General features: G+C 34.7%; 1 protein-coding gene across 1 annotated transcript in view; it reads right to left on the bottom strand.

Annotated features, from left to right (window-relative positions):
- The window catches only part of LOC149426034 (bumetanide-sensitive sodium-(potassium)-chloride cotransporter-like), a 161142-nt gene that overhangs the window by 116226 nt on the left and 22507 nt on the right, over positions 1–22409 (bottom strand). The window contains exons 2-3 of the mRNA XM_089642941.1: positions 13818–13936; positions 3445–3559 (exon numbers count right to left, since the gene is read on the bottom strand). Of these exons, the coding sequence (XP_089499067.1) occupies positions 3445–3559; positions 13818–13936 (234 nt within the window). The remainder of the gene's footprint in view (positions 1–3444; positions 3560–13817; positions 13937–22409) is intronic.

Raw genomic sequence — 22409 nt, 5'->3', positions numbered from 1 at the left:
TTCGGACATTCGCACCTGTCGTTTCGCTGATTCGCACCACCACCCAGCGCAGAAGAGAGGACTTATCCATACACTGGTGACCCGAGCGACCAGAATATGCGAAGAACATAAAATCGGAGCGGAACTTACGAAGCTGACCGATGCACTGGAGCGTAACGGCTACCCAGCAAGTCAGACAAGGCAAATCATAAGAGCCAAATCTGCACCAAACGAAGACAGAGTTGAACAAGAGTCGAAAGGCTGTGCCTTCCTGCCTTATGTGCACAATGTGACAGACAAAATTGCCAAGCTTTTGAGAAAGGAAAATATCAAGACTGTCTTCGGAACAACAACAAAGATACAGGACTTACTGAGGTCTGCAAAGACTAAGTTTCCTCTGGAAACAGATGGAGTGTATAAACTCAGCTGTTCCGGATGTGACAAGGTCTATGTAGGCCAGACAGAGCGGACTATCTCCAAAAGAATTTCGGAACACTTCAGAGCTTGTAAACTCGGCCACCCTGACAAATCGGCAATTGCCGAGCATTTGATTGACACCGGGCATTACTTTGGATTTGTTCCTGAAATCCTGGGGAGACCGAAAACTTATAGAGCACGGCTGATTACGGAGGCCATTGAAATTCATAAAAATCCCGTAAACATCAATAGAGACGATGGAGCTAAGCTTAATAGTTCTTGGTATCCGGTAATTGACGGATACACCAGAGCTAAACGAAGAAAACCACTTTAAATAAAAAAAATGATACGTTAATGTTAGCTCAGAGGGTTGGAGCTGGCAACACGGTATCACAACCTCATACTTAAGCTCACATTTTAACACAACCTCAAATAAGACATCTGCCCTGATGATGGACACTGCAATGCTGTCCGAAACGTTGGCTAAAGAAGGAGTTAGCGCAACACGGCATAATACCCCAAAAACAAATAACAAAAAAAAAAAACGTAAAAAAAAGTTTTTTTACTGTAATATATCAGTATTAAAATGTCTTAATTTATATAATTTTTTTGTTTTGACTGAAGATTGAACCATCCTAGCTATGAACTGGAGTCGACAACTCTTCTAACCTCGCCAAACGCCTATCGGATGGGACCGACACGTATTTCGTATATGAACTGTTATAATGTCACCCGATTTCATAGAAATGCGTATAATCTGCGTGTGTGTACGTGATTCTCACGAAAAGTTGATAGAATGTATTGACATCGACCACAATTCTATCTGCCAAGTTTCAGCTCGAAGTCGGTTAATATCCGCCAAGATTTGCATTCATTCACTACAGAAAAAAAGTGAAAATCAAATAAACTTATTTAAAAAAATTAAGAATGTATTTTATAGACTCTTCGAAACTAACTATAAATTATTAGGTTAGTCACGCATTTCAAGGGCCAGGTAAACAAATACCAAGTAAGACAATCAAATGGGTCAAGAACACGTTGAATTGATGATTCAACTTGAACTGACAATGTAATAAATAATGATTACTGACGAATTTGCTAATAAATACGTGTTTGATTGAGTGTTCACACATTCTCAGCAAGTCGTTAATTTTCGCTATTCGTATAATAAACCATGTATATATTAATAAAATATTATGCATGTATAAGAATTAGGAAGTCCCAAATGAAAAATAATCGGCATATTTTGTTCATAATTTCGCTACCAACCATCTTAATACTTTGAAGCAGTGGCGGCTCGTGACTTTTCAGTGTGATAGAGTTTCAAGTTGGAAAAATTCGATGTTATTGATATTGTTTAGTCTAAAAAAAATTTTTTTTTTTTCGAAAATTCGATTTTTTAACCCAAAAGTTACGAGCCGCCACCGCTTTGGTGACCATTACTGATGCATTAAATAACTAACCGCCTCGGTCTTGGCACACACGCCTTTCCTCATTCACATTCATACATACTCTTCTATTATTCTGACTCCTGGCATGGCCCGACTCGAGTATCTGATGCTGTTATGCATTAAATAAATCTGGAGAAACCATTTTTTCTCACTTAACGATACTTTTAACGGAAAGGGAGATTACAAAGGAGCTTTTAGCGACAGGACGATAACTATTTTCAGGATATAACTATTCAATCTTACTTATGTAGATTCCCCAATATGCCGCTGCAGCGTTGATATAGCTACACGAGGAAGAGCGCCGTATACTGCGCGGGTAAAAATCGTTACTCATAAAAATATTCATGCCCGAGTTTTAGACTGGCATAACTTTATTCCAAACCTCAAAAACACTGTAATTTCTCATTTCGCATTTTGTTGCTAACTTCACGGTTCTTCAGATGTCATGTCTGTTTTAATGCATATAAATTCGGCCAATTTGATTACGCGTCCCGTATTTGCATTGATAAATCGATATAAAATATGCCTCTGATAGTGCTGCAAATGGGTATTACTGCTTTTAAAATTTTTCATTACGCGACAGATTCAGATATTCTTCATATTGCCTGCGCTACCCTGACGCTATACTAATAGTTGGCCTGAAGATGTAAGAAAAATAGCTAAGGCCAAAAAGCTATAAAATTTCTTATTTTTCATTTCTATTTTCAAATTAATTAAAGTAAGGTAAATAAATATTATCTAGCCATCGTTTTACGAGTTATTTTTACAAATAACGTACTACGTATTAAATACACAATGGCGTTGTGTACAGGCCAAAACTATTGTTTTTAAACTAAGTGCCGATTAGGATTTGACATTTTACACCAACGTTGTTCTTATAAGCACAAATTACGAGAACATAACGTATGCTCCAAATAATTTAAGCTCCCAGGAGAACAGTAAAACGAAAAGTAATTAATACAGCACCTAATGTTCTTAACGTTTACAGCGAGAACAGACCGCCCCAAACAGGGTAGCATGTGGAGCTAAAGAAAGTTTTTTAGTGACACCATGTTATATAATTTCCAGAGAAAATGTAATGTAACAGGAGAACAGAAGCGAGTGGTAACAAAGTTACTTTCGTTTTAACTTCAATCATTCGCAGACAAAGAAAGAAGTACCCTAGAGAAATTTGAATTTTATTTAATTGTCAGAAAGATCGGTGGTTTCCAGGAGTACAGGAACAGCCAGTAGTAACGCTTAGATCAAATTACAACATGTAAGGAAACGTGTGTTTAAACATATGAAAAAAACAATCGAGTATGAATGAGACAGCATGATAGTGAATATACAATAAAAGCGTATGTCTGCTGTGTTCTTATTATCTTCCGAGCTTGTAACTTAAATCGTAGTACGAATAATTCACCACAATTACAAAGAAGCACCTACTTGTCTGGACTAGGCTACTGTTGCAGTGCTAATCAAGAATGAGAGACGTTGTCCACATCCAGATATTACAAATCAAATCAAATGAGGCTGCCAAGAGAACAGAAAATCGAGAGGGGTTACTTTATAAGATCTAAGCATGAACAGTAAGCAGTTACAAAGAAGGACCTACCTTTCCCGACAGGGTGGCATTATGCAGTTCATCGAGGGTAGGTCGGTACGCTGCGTGAAGAGACATGATATTCCGGTAGTTGTCCATGCGAGGGAGGGCTTCCCGTGTGAAGTGCCTGAGAAAAAGAAAAAATATTTACATATAAATATAGGATAAACTATTATGAGATATATCAAAATAAAGTACTGCGAATTGCATATCTTAAAATAGCCTCATAACCTCAAAACTTTACCCCAAACCATTTGAAAGACCCCGAGCAACGCCGCGCCGGGTACACGTCAGCTAGTCTCAGTATATAAAAATTCAGCCTGCTTATGTTTGTGCTCGCAAAACTCGAAAATCAGTCGACCGATATCGCTGAAAATATCAAAATGGAGTGTTTCGAGAGTAGTTTGAATGGCAGAAGAAGTCGGGGACACCCGAGGAATACTTAACGCAATAGATTTGCATCGGAATGAGACACGAAGTCGAATTTAAGTCGATGTAACGTAGTTTTTAACACTAACATTGTGGTAAACAGTAATGAATGGTGGAAGTGGTCGGAGACGCTCGAAAAAGATATTAGAAATAGCGAAGCATTACGGAATCCACTAGTATGTAATAAAATACGACTTATAATAGAGCAAAAAATCTCGTGACATCATCTGAGTTAAGTGCAATAATTTCCCGTTACAAAATTACATAAAAAAGGTTATTATTCACGCACACAAAAACTTGGAAAACCTTAATAAAGTTAACCATAAATATATTACAAGAAGTCACGCCAGAAACAACAGTCAAACTTCTCGGTGTCAATATAGATTCAGACTTTTCGTTTAAAAGTCAAATAAATAGGACTCTAAGCACCGGTTTTTTTCACCTAAGACAACTCAAGTCTGTCCGAAGAAACCTTCCTACAGAAGAAACAAAACTACTTATCAACTCCTACGTAGTCTCACGTCTCGATTACTGCAACGGCATTTATGCCAGTCTTCCAAAATATCAAATTGACAAACTTCAATCAGTGTTTAATGCAGCAGCACGGCTCATAACCGGGGTTTCAAAATATTCGCACATTTCAGAACACCTTCGTAACCTTCACTGGCTCAAGTGCCCTGAAAGAATCCAGTACAAACTGTGCTGGATGGTGTTTAAATCCATCAATGAAATGGCCCCACCCTACATCTCTGAACTATGCGTCCCGGAAAACACTGGTCTGAGGCAGTCGACTCTTAGATCAGCAACATCATCAGCTGTAGGCAGACTGATGGAACCTAAGCGCAAGCCAAATACTAAGTTTGGTGATCGCGCTTTCGGAGTATCTGGGCCGAAGGCTTGGAATAAACTCCCTCCGGAACTAAGATCCATAACAAGTCCAACAGAATTCAGGTCTAAACTAAAAACTTACCTTTCTAAGCTGTCGTACCCTTAGATTAAAAATACCATTCCTAAGAAAAAGTCCAGTTATATTCAATTTTTCAATTAAGTCCTAAATCCTGTATCTAAATTTCGCCAATAAACAATTAGATAATGTTAATTGTTTTAATCTCAAGTGACCTACCAGGTAAGTATTGTACTGTATATTTTCTCCATAAATAGTTAAGTAATAACATAGATCACTGTAGAAATGTATTATAAGTTTGTACAGCGCCCTTGAGGTGATTTTGCACAAAAACGGCGCTATACAAGTCATCCAATTATTATTATTATTAAAGGACCTTATGGTCCCGAGGAGCGACACCGAAAACTATCAAAATCTCGAAGCGAAAATTTGAAAAAGAAAAATCAGAAAAAGATACAGTCACATCTAGGAATTGAACCCAGGACCCTTGCCTTGCCGGGGCACCGCTCTACCAACTGAACTAATGGAACAGTATCTCCTTCGTTCATATTTAACTGTATCATACTTCGAATGAACTACCAACACAGTCTTCATTTTCTCACCGCACATAGTTCTTATTCGAAGTATGATACAGTCATAGACATATGAATATTAGTAGACCTGCCCTAAGTGATTAAAAGCGTATTATCCCCACTCCCCATACCGGTTCCATTGGAGCCGGCTGTGCTCGCGTATGGCCTCAAGTGAAATTTGAAAACGTGACGTCATCATTCTTGTGCGAACTATGGTCGAGGCATCATCGGTTCATTTTACGAAATAACACGGCAAAATGTTGACTTGTGATATGAAAACTTGTAAAAATAGATGTGAAAAAGAGAATAAACCCAATTGCCGTATTACATTCCATAAGTAAGCATTATTTTACTTTATTTTAAGCTTATTCACACCGTATTATATGGATCAGTTTTAGAAACATATACTATCACATCACAATGTAGCGATTCTCAAGTGTGCTCATCGTTGTTTACTGGGGTAAGTAAATTATGAAACATTTGTAAAAGTGTCTTAACTAAATACTCTGAAACTAACTACGACTCTGCAAACAGAAGAAATTTACTTTGCCGAATTTGGACTTCGCAAATTAGTTCATAACGTGGCGAGTAATTTGCGCTCCCATGTAAAAATGTCTATTCATTCAAAAGCAGATTTTACTTTTAAGAACTAAATGGTGATATTATAATGCGAGATGCCTATTTACTGTCAGATTGATTTATTGACGAATCACAGTCAGCTTAACCCTCTTCGTTCTTCAACAGTTGATTTTACCCCTCGCCATTATCTTCTCGTCTATTAATTCCTATGTCTGTGGATACAGTTAAATATGACCGAAGGAGATAGGGTCCCATTTGCTTAGTTGGTAGAGCGGTACCCCGGCAAGCCAAGGATGCTGGGTTCAAGTCCTAGATGTGACCGTATCTTTTTCTGTTTCAAATTTTCGTTTAGTAATTGCTAATATTGTCTTCAATAATTAAATATTACAATTTGAGGTTTTACTAATGAAGTTATTCGAAAAATAAAATACCAAAATTCCTACAGAATTAAATATTTAAATTAAATAGCAAAATTTCCCACGGACAAAAATTAAATTGTTGATTTCAATTTTTATTAACTTTTCAACCATCAGAATTTTTTTTAACATTAACATTATTTTTTACGAGTTTAAATGAACTAACGAGGAAAATCACTGTTGACATCATAACTTCACCAAAAATTATCCAATCTGAAAAAATAATAAAATAATCTTGTAAAATATGTAGAAGTTATATTCTAATGAGGGAGTTTTATTTAAATAAAGAAATTACAGTATTTTAAACTTCAGTTTACAATAAAAAATGTGTTTAGTAAATTTAATAAAAAATTGTCCAACCACAAAATTAACTTACTACTAAATTATTTTACAAGCTTCTCTTTTATTTTGAAATTATAATGCTGACAATGGTTTTCATCAGTAGTCCATTTATATCCGTAAAAATATATTTAAAAAAAAAATCTTTAAAAAAATTGTTTGAAATGGATTTTTTTTTTCAACACATAACCTTGATAATAATTTTTTGAATTAATTCGGTTGTCAGCGCACGCAAGGGTATGTGAGACCGTTAATGGCAAACAAAAATAACTTAAAAATCTTCCATATTATTCATTGAGCTTGCTCTCAATATCGAATAGATTGTACAGGTGACAAGGAATAAATTCTACGTGACGCTGGTGTGATGCGCCATTGATAGGAAATGTGATCAATTACATTCCCATTTGATAAGAATCCCAACAAAGCATAGCAGAAGTTTTAATGGCTTATTATTCTTATTAAAAACAATAATATAAATATTGTTTGGATCTTATAAACATGGAGGCAGATGGATTCGAGCCGCTTGGAGACACATGACAATCTTGATCACAATGCGAATTATTTCTGAATCAACGAATTTACATAATAATTCATTGAAATAACGGCGTAGGTAACCTAAGTGCAAATAATATGAAGTGTACGTGTTATGAGTTGAATTAATTTGCATACATTTAACTGAAAATCAAGGTTTGGCATTGTCTCCTATTTGCTTTATTTAACTCTGAGGAACCTACATGGCCGCATTCACTAAAGGTGTTTGTCACATATAGACCTGACACTAAAGGTGTTTGTCACATTTAGACGCCAGAATATTTCATACTATGAATTACAATAACTACAAATTTATTTAGCGCAGTTAGGTGCGTATTTACATTTGACTCAAACTATAAATAATGCTGTATTTAATATGTTAATACGTTCATGGATGCCCTACTTACTCAAAATAACAGAACTGACGTTTTAAGTAACTTATGTATAGTAGGATTTATCAAATTAATATAAATTAAATAGGACTAAGTACGTGTAAATATTTATAATATGTATTGTAAATATTAACCTCTCAGGCCTATGGCATATTATATCAGAAGGTCGGAGTATTTACGCTTTGCAATTAAATCCAAATAAGTGGAATATTTCTGAATGCAACCGAAAACTAAAAACTTTTTAAATGTTATTATTAAGAATAAACATAATGTCTACCATATTAAAATTTCTAATAAAATGAAATCAAATTAAAAATGCTATGTAGCTAAAATTACTGATGAAATATACCTTTAAAAAAACACACATTTTACTAAACAAATGTATGACTAATTATCACGTCACGAAACCTTTGTTTAAATGGATGTGTAAATTTAATTATTGCGTGGTCAACTTCTAGTTCAATTTTAATATAAAGCGTGGTGTTTTCTCTTTCTAACACCGTTTAAATCATATTTCTAACTATGAAAGTAAAGGAGACACTATGAGACCATACGAGTTGTTCCCAAATTAGCTTGAGGGGTTAAAAGTATTAATATTAAACACGTGAATCAAAAAGGGAAAACTAATTAATTTAATCATAGACAAATAGCCAAGAATAACTATTACGACTGTTAGAGTTTTAACTGTGTCAAAAAATCAAATCCATTTAATTCATCGCAAACAAACTGCGGACACGCTACCTTTAATTAAATGATGACGTTCGAGATGTAGATGATATTGTTTGTCTGGTTTAACGTTAATTCCACCAATGACAATTAAAGTACTTATTACAGTTATGAGTTATGACGACTGATGACTAACTAAACTCGACACACTGACAAGATATAATTTAGCCCTGCCAGCGAGAGGCGAGATAAAATTCGTCATATTTTTTTTTTTAATTTAACTATAGTTATGTTATAACGGCATTATTAAAAATGCATAATCAATTTGCAATTGAGTCTCATGGAGAGAGTGAATGTTTGGTTTTGAAATAAGAATATGTTAGTTCCTACCGGGATGTCATTTATTCCTACCTCTCGGTAACCATCACCTTGCTGGAAAAGTATTTGAAATTTGGAACAATGGCAAGAAAAAAGTGTGAATTCGAGTGCATTTGTTTTGAAAATGGAAGAACGATTGGGACTACTTTGGAAGCAAGTTGTTGGTGTATTTCGTGCATAAATCAACTATATATAGATTTATAACTCGACCCTCTTTCCATACAATTGGTTTGGTCAAGTTTTTAACCTTAGATCTGGCAAATTTTAAGACGCCACGCATCGGTGACGTCACACCACACCATCGACAAAGAATAGAGGAAATGTGCATAATCTCGTTGAAAAGAAAAAAGAAGGAAGTTAATTATCTTGAAAGTACTTTAATAATAGTATAATAATGGTGGGAAATTATTTTCCTCAAGGCCTCCTGTCTGGGGTTATCATAAAAATAAAAATATAATAGTTTTGAACTATGTTCATGATATGTTTCATGTCAGAGCTATTGTTTAGAGCAGTGCTCCGCAACCTTTTCTCACCTACGACACACCAAATTTCTTCCTAGAATTACGCGGCACACCAAAAGCTAAAATATATACATATAAAATTTATACACAAATTTTACAATAATTTCTTTTTTTATTTGAAAACTATACATACATACATATAACTATAACATCATTATTTTTACGCAATCTTAATAATTATTATAAAATAATAATAAATTAATGAGCGATTAATTGTTAAATTAACCTGCGCTTGTTTCAATGAACACAAAAGTTTTATATTCGGCTCGATTTTTGACAGCGCAACCCGAAATTCTTGGTCAAGACCTTTTAAGCATGACCGCTTATCATTTTTAATTAATACAAGCGTTGAAAAACTTTGCTCACATAAATATGTCATTGAAAATGGAAGTAGTGTTAAGAATATAATAATGGTCTATTAAAAGTAAAACATTGGCTGGACACAAACCTCCTCACACTTAACATCGACAAAACCCAATATATGACATTTTCCATCCGCAAACATAATGTACCCAACAACTGCCCTAAACCTATTATTCACTCGTGTTCATTCAATTTACACACTCACGAAATCACACCTAATATAAATTGCACGTGTTCTACCCTTAAATCATCAAATGCAGTTAAATATTTGGGAATAATCATAGACAACCAACTACGGTGGGAAGCCCATATCAGTGACACAGTAAACAAACTTCGTAAACTCTGCCATGTATTCTGCTCCCTTAGGTCCATCCTTGATTTACAGACTTTAAGAAGCGTATACTTTGCCCTTTTCCAATCTATAGCAACGTATGGTATAGTGGGATGGGGTGGTTGTGCTGAATCCATTATTAATCCTATTATTACAGTTCAAAAACTAATTTTGAGAATTATATTTAAATGCCAACCTACCCATCCCTCTAATGAACTCTTTGCTAAAATCAGGGTCTTAGATATACGACAGTTATTTACTAAGGTAAGCATTTGTTACATACGAAAAAATAACCTACTGTTGGCTCCACAACACCAAGCTCACATCCGCTTTTCATCAAACCTGGGTTGCGTGGTTCCTCAAACTAAAACCTCTTTCGCTCAACGGCAATTCTGGTTCATCGCGCCTAAAATATACAATGCATTGAGTACCGACTTAAAGTCAAGTAATTCTATATCCATATTTACTGCTCGTGTACATCAATGGATATTTGAAAGTGGACGACCTTTCTTCAAAGATTATATGAGTTCCTAACACAAAAAAAAAAATTAAAAACTTCTTTTCCAACTTGTCTCATATCACGAATCTTATAGATAATACCTAAGTTATATAAACTTGCACACAAACAATTATATGCATTAAACATTCTACATTAATTATGTTTAAATTTTAATCTTAATGTTTAATATTTTTAATTTTTATTTGTATCTTTTTAATATACATATAGTTTTTCTTTATTTTTCAGTTTACTATTAATTTTAATATACTTGTTTTTAGTTTTATTTATCATCAAATTTGTTTTTCTTTTTTTTCTTCTCTAATTCTTTCTTATGTTTCTATAAAATAGTATTTTTTAGTTCTTCTAAGTTATTTTTATTATTATTACTTCATTATGATTTATACTTACATACTTATGTTACTATAAGTATTTTTTAGTTCTTTTATGTCATTGTTATTATTATTTCATGTATAACTACCACAACACGGGCATTAGCCTAGTATGGTAGTTAAAAAAATGTCTAAACATATAACTTGTAAACATTTATTAAATAATAAAAATAAAAAATAAAAAAAAAAATGCTTTGATGGAAATGTGAGGATATTCTTTTTTAACGTAAATCCGGAAAACATCTAATTGATCTTCTGAGAAGTGAAGTTTTAATGTCATGTCATTATTTAAATCTGTAAATTACACTCGAATTTGCAGAAGCATTGCTTCCGTAGAATTTATTGCATTGGTTGCAAAAGGATTTCGAATCCAATTGTATTGTTCCGTATTAATTGAATAAAAATATCGACCAAATTTCTGCTGAAGCATACTTAAATGTTGTTGAGCCAGATCCACAGTTAATTGTTTGTTTTTAATTGTACTATGGTTGATCCTTTGGTGCATTTCCAAACATCCTTTTTGCAACTCTTTCTGCCGAAGTTCGTTATTAAGTTTATTCAAATGCTCGAATATATCAGCCATGTATGCAAGTTTGGCTATCCAGTAATTATCATCGAGGTACTGATATAGTTTGGGCATATTTTGATTTAATCGAAATTCACACACCTCATAACGAAGCTCAAACAATCTAGCCAAAACTTTGCCTCGGAATAGCCAACGAATTTCAGTATAAAACAATAAAGATTCATATTCGGCTCCCATTTCTGCACAGAGTATTCCAAAGATTCACAAGTTTAGGGCTCTTGATTTAATTATGTTTACGATTTTAATGCATTCATTCATCGTGTTCAAAAGTTCCTCCGGTAAATTTTTGACCATCAATGCTTCTCGATGTATGCAGCAGTGTGTAAATTGTAACGCTGGATTTTTTTGTTTTACATGAAAGACAAAACCCTTTTTACTACCCGTCACTACCCCAGCGCCATCCGTGCAAACGGCAATGCAATTGTTCCATTTAATATTATATATTTTGAAGAAATCATCGGTTACTTGAAAAAATTCTTCACCGGTAGTTCGCTCTGGAACCTCCTTACAAAATAAATAATGTTCTTTAATAAAGTCCTCGTCAACGAAAAGTACAATAGCTATCAACTGTGCTTTATTTTCAATATCGGTTGTTTCGTTGATCTGAAGCGCAAATTTTTCAGCCAATAGCAGTTTTCTAATCAGTGTTTCTAATATATTGTGAATACGTCTTTTAACAGTATCTGCAGACAATGAAAAATAGACAATATTATGAAAAATATTTTGTCATTGTGTATTAAATACATAATGAAATATTGTAAAATGTCAAATACATTGAATTTGACCGCGGCACACCTGTGACCGGCTCACGGCACACCAGTGTGCCACGGCACACCGGTTGCGGAGCACTGGTTTAGAGAACCATATTCATTATTGCACTACAGAAATGTATTACTGTGACGACAATAGAGAAGCAACACGTAATTCTGCAGTAATAATTATCATGGAGGATTGCAGCGAAGATGAATCTAAGATAAAGACTGCAGAGATGTGATAATAATTATTATAATTCTGATTCATATTTTCTTCATCCACCGAGAATACATTTTTAACGTTTCCTTTCATCTCGATGATTGCACGTATAACAGTTGGTCTATACAAAAAACCCGAAATCAGTTTTGTGCCAAACATAAAAATAAATAAACATAATTATCTGGCTCGAAGGACCAAATTATTTTTCCTGAATCATTCAGTGATTGTAAACTATTACTGCTGGATGAAGCTGGCTGGTTAATGTATCTGGCTTGTAATCAAACATCACTTGTATACGTCTTTTTCTTCTACTAAAATTCTATTATCTTATCGGAAGTTGGCTATCATCCATGCGATCTTCAAAATACAATCTGCAACACGAGGAACAAATCGTCAATATTTAACTAGATTATCAGTTGGGTAATTTTGTATTTTATAGCTCCTAGTGATGTAGCCAAAATATATATAAGTTTCCTTTTTGTCATGTCGTGTAGAACACATATTTTGACATTCGATTAAGAAAGTAGATACAGATAATCATTTGGATAGTTGCAGATTACATCGTTACGTGCATCGAAATCGTAACAATATTGAACACATTAATGACTAGCTGACGTGTACCCGGCGTTGTTAGGGGGTTATCCTTAGGCAATAGACATATACCGTCGCGGACTTTTCTGTAGGCCTTTTAAAGATATACAATTCCGTAGTACATTATTTTATGTATCTTATGTATCTCATAAGGTTTAGCCAGCGTTAGCAATGTAAGCACCAGTAAATATATTTTACGCCTTGATTACACAACATCGACTTTTTTTTACTTCCTATAAACATAAAATTCATGTATTATATATATAAACCTTCCAGAAGAAATTCTCTAAATTATAGTGGAAACTCTATCAAAATCCTTTGCGTAGTTTAGAAGAACTAAGCGCCCAAATAGACACGAAAAGCGACTTTACTTTATACTATTTAGAGATTAGAGATAACATCTGATTTGGTAAACCCATTGAACTTTGAGCTGAAGTAACTATCGATTAAAAAACAGTACCTCCCCACCTATTAAAACAACAAACTCAATGAGTTTTTCAACCTGCAGACTCAAAAACCGAACGTTGTTTTTTGACAGAATCTAGCACAAAATTAGACAATGACGAGTTGGACCGCAAAATAAATTTTCGCGAATATCATCTTGAACTATATTGTAAAAACCACTTAGTCATTATACTGTTTTCATTATTTTGTAATGATAAATTATGTATAATAAAAACACATAAATTTGTTTTTGACCACGATAGTGGTTTATGTTTTTAGAACCCAAGTTAATTTAAACAAGAGAGGGAAACGAAGAGAGGGAAATCGTATAATGTCGTACATACAAGTAACTTTATGCACCTTTTCCAACAGTTCGTCACTCGTCCGGTTTTTCTGAACTGTGGTTCACTTATCTGCATTTGGACTTCATGGTTCATAGTTTTGTTCAAAGGGATAGGTTAGGTTGAGTAAGGTCGGACTCACCTGAAGCTCTTGAGGTATTTGGTGTCCTGGACGAAGGAGTCGTGGTGCGGAGTAAGCGGGTCATCGCTCTCCTCGCCGGAGTGCTCATCGCTGGTATGACCACCGTCCGCAGCCGCCATCTACAAAAAAAAAACCTAGATCAATCATTGTGTCAATATTTTGTAAACCTATCGTGAATAATTTTTGACATGCAGACAAAGTTCGGATTTTTGATAACCCTGTGAATAAATATCCGCCTCCACACATATTCAATTTGCCCACCATTTTTGAGAAAAACCAAAAATCAAACTGCTAGGGTTCTCTCCCAGTCGGAAGACCTCACAAAACTGCGTCCGATGCAGTTGTAGCTGTTGGCGTATACGTGATACATAAATGTGGTCTAAAGAATTCTGAATTGCGTAAATGAGGACATATTCAGGAGACTCCAGATGTCCTCGACCGGGTGAAAAACCTCAGCATCCCACCGTGACTTCCTCCAACTATCCTCCACCATGCGAAGAAGAAGAAAACATGTGGAAAGGGATCGAACAATGGGGTTTAAATAAGAAGAAGAGTCTGTAGTCTCACTTTTCATCGATCCGCTCTTGGACTAAGCGTCATGTAAATTCATTCGTCTGCAACTGTGCGTGGAGATTTCTCCATAATGTTCTGGCTGATATATTTTGCGTTAGATTTCGCCATATTTTACAACACACTAGAAGAAATAGAGTTAATATTTCTGTTCTATAAAATGATTCAGTGTTTTTAAACGGTCCATGCCTCAAGGTATGTAATATTTTTGTATGACACTGATGGAAGCAAAAGGATCCTTCAAAGGCGGAAACCCCAACTAAGATTATAGGTAGGTACTAAAGACAATCCCACTATCCCGCGCAGTATCTTTTTACTTAAAGTAAAAAGAAAGGGAAGAAGAATTAAAATTTAAACGTTTTCAGAAACAAGATTAATACGTTTGTATACCTTTTTCAAAAGGAGAGATACCTAAAGCCATAGAATAAAGAAGAAAACTAGAAGTGCCTTCCATTTAAATTTGAATGGAAACAAATATGCCACTGACATAGTACCTTATGGTTATAGACCGTTTAGCACGCGATCTGTCTCTCTTACACTTGCCTGAAATTGTATATCGTCATCCCATTTAAATTTCGTAAGTTTTGTATGGAACTATGGCCCTGTTTATGCCTATAACTGGATATTGAAATACGCCCATATTTCTTGTGTTATTCTTTATTCTATGCGTACACCATTAAAAGCGGGGAAGCAATTTTACTTGATAGGTAATAAATATGGTTTTTGTTTGTAGTAGGACGAAGTGGATATAATTAATACCTGACTAAAAAACCCAACGTCATAAAAATAAGCATACGGCTTCTATCAAAATTAGCCAATGGACTGTAACATTTAAAAATGTGAAGATTATAAGGTTTCGCAAAATTAATTGCTCTTTACGAGAACCGAACTAAAATACGACCCACTTCAGCACTTCTATGAAAGGTGTACACAGTGTACACTTCACAGAATTCAATATCACAACTTCATAGAAACTCAAAAAAACTTTCAGATATTCAAACAACACAAAAAACCAACCACGCAAGTGGGTCCTAAGACTTGGTACAGAAACATAGATGCTGAGAAATAACATTCTCGGAAGAACCAACAGAAAGTAAATAATTAACGTCTATCCAATTTCGCATGGCTAATTTGCAATTCACTTCGTATACTCATAGACGTCTAAATTCCGAGAAAGTGTTAGACATGTCTCGAGACTGTCGACAGATCGGGTGTGTTGAGAATGACTCACGATGTTGGTGGGGTATCTGAAATTATTAATCTGCCATATAATATACTGTTCCGAGGTTTCACCTCTGAGTGATAATAATTATTCATAAAAGTTCGTGGGAGGCGACCTTTACTGTTTCAGGATGCGAAGTTTCGTGGAAATTTGACGAGAGTAACTTTGTGATTGCCTTTGTTAGCTACTTTGGTTGTAACGTATGCAATTTTAGGTAGGTACATTCCAATGTTTAAAAGGAAACGGTAGAGCTGAGATCTCATCTCAAGATTGTGGGAATAATTTCCTGTCAAGTAAGTTAAGTGATCATAAATAAAAGAGTGAGTTCTTAATGGAAAATATATTGAAACATCAAAAGCAACTACAAAGGAGTACAGATGATAAACATGTAATCATAGAAATAAATATAGGCACATACCCGATGGACTCTTGAATTAAACTAAACTAACTTAACGTGAAACGAAAGAACGACAACGAATGGCGAACGAAAACTTGCTCTCGGCAGCGGGGAACGGACCCGGGACGGAGGCCAGGACATCCTTCTCTTAGTGGAAGCAGGAGGACGCATCTCCTTCAATGGACGCCTGCAGGGGCATCAGGCCTGCAGCACGTGGTAGTCGACCAGACTCTTCAACGGAGCCAAGACAGCAATCCGTTTTCTTAGTGGCAGCGGGAGGACAGCAACTCCCTCAATGGACGCCTGCAGGGGCATCAGGCCTGCAGCACGTGGTAGCCGACCAGGCTTGTCTTACAGACTTCGGGAACAGCAATCCGTTCCTTCGCGACGCGGGAAAACTCAGCCATCAACTACTAGCCATAGCTAGGACCGATCCATTTACGGTTTCAGTTCCGAAACACGAGTATACAAATATGACCAACGGCCAACACTGGATGAAAAGCGGGATTCCATAATCCCCACTAGAAATAATAATCAACACGAACTATTCGTGAAAGGATAAACACCCCGCGCCTTTTTTTAAAGAAATAATAACTCCTATTCACATGATTAACTCAGATTCAAGCCCCTTTAAAAGAGAGTGACTGGATCCACCGATCAGCAGGCCTAGCTGACCGGGGGGGAAGTGACCATAAACAAAACTGTACTTCCTTCCTTCAAAATATTGCCAGAGTTTGAGAAAAAACACCATAGACAAAATAACCCCAATTAAGCAAGAACTAAACTTGTCACAAAATATTTATGTGACAATTCCCCCCTTCCCACAAAATGTTTGCCCTCAAACATGAACAACTAAGACCACTAATAAACTAAACTATGAGTCCAACAGGTATCTAGAAAAATGAAAACATAAACAATAATTAGTAGTTATAATAACAACTTAGAATTAAGTTTCTTAAAAACTAAATTTCTTAAAAATAAATTTCTTAATAATAAAGAAAAAAAACAAGATCACTTTTCCTTGCACAGGAAATCAAGGCCAATTTGGCTTCACTTTAGGGTGGTTAAACAGCCCTCACTTGCACTGAATTTACGCTATAATTAAATAGCAAAATGAGAAACCTATCTAACTAAGTCCATCCGGTTTAACAGTCTTATGACAAAACTTAAAATTAAACAATACTTAAAATTAAACAATCATATATAATGAAAATATCTTTATAGATATACATTTTTTTTACAATTCAGAACAATGGAGTTCATAGTAGGCAAAATTAGTACACAAGAAAATACTTTTCTGTGTTATTAGTAGTATAGAATCAGTTTACAAACTGTCTATTAGACGTGACCAGAGTAGGGGTTTGTATCGGATTATTTATCCATCATATTTTTTTTTTTTTTTTTTTTTTTAATCGTTCGTTATTGAACCAGGATTTACAATTCCGAAGAAATACCAATAAGTAACAGAGTCGTCAAACAAGTTAAGCTCATACCTTAGGATATACAAAAATCCATATAACAACCTACAGCAAACACTCCACAGAGTGACATTGTTTGTAAAAAAAATGAGACCAAGGTAATACCCAAGCTGGCATTCCTTAAAAAACACTCCAAGTGTAGACAAAACGTCAGCATTTCTTGTACAAACAAAACAAAATTGTGTGATCAACTATGGCTTTCAGTGAGTTGACACTATTCGAGGGGTGATCAATCCAAAATTTAATGAATGACACTAGTAATACTTAATTTATAGTCTAATACTGGTATTAACAGTAAGACTCTAATGTTTATCACATTTAGACTTAAAAACTATACAGAAACACATTTTCCTGTATTAGAGGCAAAGTGATAATTCCAAAAGAATTAATTACTAGTTAAGCACGCCAAAGCAGTACTAACTTTGTTAGAGACAAAACAACTCTCTTATGAACTAAGACTTATATAAAGAACTTTTAGGAAAGCTATACCATACTTAAAGTTTATGAAATACAAACTATCAATAATAGACTTAACAGAACTTTTGTGCATCAGAAAGTAGCTCAAGTCTCTGAAACACAAAATTCCAAGATATACATTCTCAAGTTCCCTGGAGGTTCAATGGGCCGATAAAAGGGCCTCCAGTGGACTAAAGAAAGAAGGGCTTAAACTTAAACATAAAAGCATTACAACATAATCCGTTATACAGACGGAACCAAAAAAAAATAAATCAATGTGTGTGCATGTATATAACTAAGTGTATTATAACCAATATAATCAAATATTTGAAACTACCAAAATCCCGAAACTAGTGTATGTTATTAATAACAAGAAAAAACATAGTAACGAAGAAAAGAAAGACTTAACTAACAAAATTTGGGCGCCAGTGACCACAAGGATCACGTTCCAGTTTACCGAGGGTAAATAAACGCTTTATCGTCGATAAACTAGATTTTAGTGTCCGTACTGAGCACAAGAAATGAAGGTACCAAACTCCAAATCATGAGAACAGAACAGTCACAAAAGAATTATAAATATATATTGCAATAATGTGAAGGCTTTGGTAGGCCTACACACTAAAACATTAGCCTCCTTAAAAAAAACAAAACTAATCTACCTGAAAAAAACCAAATTCTTAATTTTAATATTAACAAGTGGTCTAACATCTTGTCCACAATGAGATAGCGACACACATGCGTCCATGTTGTTTGTTGTAAACTTATATTTATTACTAGTAACCGCTGACGACCTATTGTCATCCTTGTGCACAGAACGCAAAAGATCGTTGGCTATTTTTTTTAATAATACTTAACAATAACAATAAAATACAGCAAAAAAAATATATATATTTACAATGTCTTGTGAAGACATTGACAGTTATCCATGTTTGTAAACGATGTAGTATTTACTAGTGCCTAATGTCAGATGACACCACAACAACAACATATTCAATAATGACAGAAGTGCGCTGTCATTGAAAAATAACCATGAAAAGTCTCGTTACCATTTTTGTATATGAAACTGTAATATCATATAAAAGATTCTTTAATAAAGGTATTTCATCATAAAATAACAATATTGAACATTATTTGCATGTTTATGTTTCATCATGATAGATGACAAATGTCAATGTACACATTTTGACAGATAGTATTTTTAAAATGTAAACAAGGTATATGTTTTGACAGTATTTGCGATAATAATAAGGTAGGTAATTTATTTTTCACAAAGTCGTAATTTAAATGTGTACTGGATTCATAAAAAAAACTTGAATATTACTGTGCAAATATATTTAAAAAGTTTATATTGTACGTATGTTTGTACCTTGTATGCATTGTAATTACAAATAAATTGAATTTTAATATCACAGTTGTTTGTATTGATATGAAAAATGTACCTCCGTATTGAACATAAAACACAAAGATTTTAACAAATGCATGTTAATTTTTAATTTGATTCGGTATTATTATTCACCATTCATAAAAATACAATCGCCTTTGATCGCTTTGTATCGCTCCATAGATCGCAATGTTTGTAAACAATGTAGTAATTACTAGCATCAAATGTCAGATGACATTAACAACAACAACTTAATTAAGAATGACAGATGTACGTAGTACATAGTATTATGTTTGACACTACATTGATATTACTATCAATAATTATGATTTATTTACGAATAACTTGTAACAAAGTATTTCGAAAGTATCAAAAGGAGATTTAAATTGTGTTTACGTTGGAATTTGTATTTACCCAGGAACGTAAACAAAACCACATATTATGATAACACAGAATATACCGAACTATATTTTGTAGCAAATAATAATGAAAGGTTTTACTAATCATTATTCAATTCGTATTGCGTATAAACAAAGATGTTTAATCAAGTTATTATTAATCAGTATGACAGGTACGAAACAAGTTTTAACCTTCAAAATTTTGACAACTAATCTTGTTCATAGATCAACAAGAGAATCATAGACAATCGATATTATATTTTAAGACAAAATAATAATTAATTTACTCAAACACTCGAAAACTTCTAACTTCATCATTTTGTCTATGATCAAACAATGAAAAGTTCTTTGCAATACAATGACATTTCAAAATGCAAACAACATAATTATTATAGGTTATGTATGAGGATACATGAACATAACATTAATATTAAAGGTCAATAGTAGACATTATGATGTGAATGTAAGTATGGAAATGCTAAGTGCACACACATTGATTCAACTCTAATATTATCAACTAGTATTAATGAAAACCCAACTTGACATGACAGAAAAAAGGATACTGCACCGAAAACGAAATATTTTAAACGTTGAGCGCCAAATGTAACGTAAGGAAAATGTTGGGTCGCCAAATGTAATGTATATTGTTGTGTTTGTCGCCCCACGTTGGGCGCCAAATGTAACGTATGCAATTTTAGGTAGGTACATTCCAATGTTTAAAAGGAAACGGTAGAGCTGAGATCTCATCTCAAGATTGTGGGAATAATTTCCTGTCAAGTAAGTTAAGTGATCATAAATAAAAGAGTGAGTTCTTAATGGAAAATATATTGAAACATCAAAAGCAACTACAAAGGAGTACAGATGATAAACATGTAATCATAGAAATAAATATAGGCACATACCCGATGGACTCTTGAATTAAACTAAACTAACTTAACGTGAAACGAAAGAACGACAACGAATGGCGAACGAAAACTTGCTCTCGGCAGCGGGGAACGGACCCGGGACGGAGACCAGGACATCCTTCTCTTAGTGGAAGCAGGAGGACGCATCTCCTTCAATGGACGCCTGCAGGGGCATCAGGCCTGCAGCACGTGGTAGTCGACCAGACTCTTCAACGGAGCCAAGACAGCAATCCGTTTTCTTAGTGGCAGCGGGAGGACAGCAACTCCCTCAATGGACGCCTGCAGGGGCATCAGGCCTGCAGCACGTGGTAGCCGACCAGGCTTGTCTTACAGACTTCGGGAACAGCAATCCGTTCCTTCGCGACGCGGGAAAACTCAGCCATCAACTACTAGCCATAGCTAGGACCGATCCATTTACGGTTTCAGTTCCGAAACACGAGTATACAAATATGACCAACGGCCAACACTGGATGAAAAGCGGGATTCCATAATCCCCACTAGAAATAATAATCAACACGAACTATTCGTGAAAGGATAAACACCCCGCGCCTTTTTTTAAAGAAATAATAACTCCTATTCACATGATTAACTCAGATTCAAGCCCCTTTAAAAGAGAGTGACTGGATCCACCGATCAGCAGGCCTAGCTGACCGGGGGGGAAGTGACCATAAACAAAACTGTACTTCCTTCCTTCAAAATATTGCCAGAGTTTGAGAAAAAACACCATAGACAAAATAACCCCAATTAAGCAAGAACTAAACTTGTCACAAAATATTTATGTGACATGGTATAGAAGGGTTCCCATTGTCTTTACGGTCCTGTTTATTGTGTAAGATTCGGGTATAGAAGGGTTCCCATTATCTTTACGGTCCTGTTTATTGTGTAAGGTTCGGGTATATAAGGGTTCCCATTAACTTTACGGTCTACAATATATTGTGAAAGATTCGGGTATAGAAGAGTTCCCATTAACTTTACGGTCTACAATATATTGTGTAAGATTCGGGTATATAAGGGTTTCCATTAATTTTACGGTCTACAATATATGGTATAAGATTCGGGTATAGAAGGGTTCCCATTAACTTTACGGTCCTCTAAATTTTGTAAGATTCGGGTATAGAAGGGTTCCCATTAACTTTACGGTCTACAATATATTGTGTAAGATTCGGGTATAGAAGGGTTCCCATTCACTTTACGGTCTACTGTATATTGTGTATGATTCGGATATAGAAGGGTTCCCATTAACTTTGCGGTTCTGTATATTGTGTAAGATTCGGATATAGAAGGGTTCCCATTAATTTAACGGTTCTGTATATTGTGCTAGATGTATGTATATCCAGAATATAAATACATAATATTATAATATGTCCATTCTAACACAGCATCACGTTCATTGGTCAAATGCATTATATATATACTTTTGTATCAGTGATCGACAAACCGGTGGATGCAATCTGTTAGCCATATGTTGATAATAGTTTGTCTAGTTTATAGTTAGTAACACATTGCAGAAATATATTATATATTTGTATAGCGCCCTTAAAGTGATTTTTCACAAAAACGGAGCTATACAAATCATCCGAATATTATTATTATTAATTTGGCAAAATTAAATATTAATTACGTTTTTTTTACATAAATATGTATTCCGAAAACATTCTTGGTGAACACTTACAAAAATCGAATTCCGACATACATAGCTGGAAGAGACGCGTAAGTGAATGGTAGATGAAGTTGGTGACTCCCGAGGAAGTCATGGCACGATCAAGCGAACCAGATACTGTAGTA

Source organism: Hesperophylax consimilis, chromosome 2 (assembly GCF_061612785.1).
Source record: "Hesperophylax consimilis isolate HC1 chromosome 2, BYU_Hcon_1.0, whole genome shotgun sequence".
NCBI lineage: Eukaryota > Metazoa > Arthropoda > Insecta > Trichoptera > Limnephilidae > Hesperophylax > Hesperophylax consimilis.
This window is presented reverse-complemented; position numbering and strand designations above follow the sequence as displayed.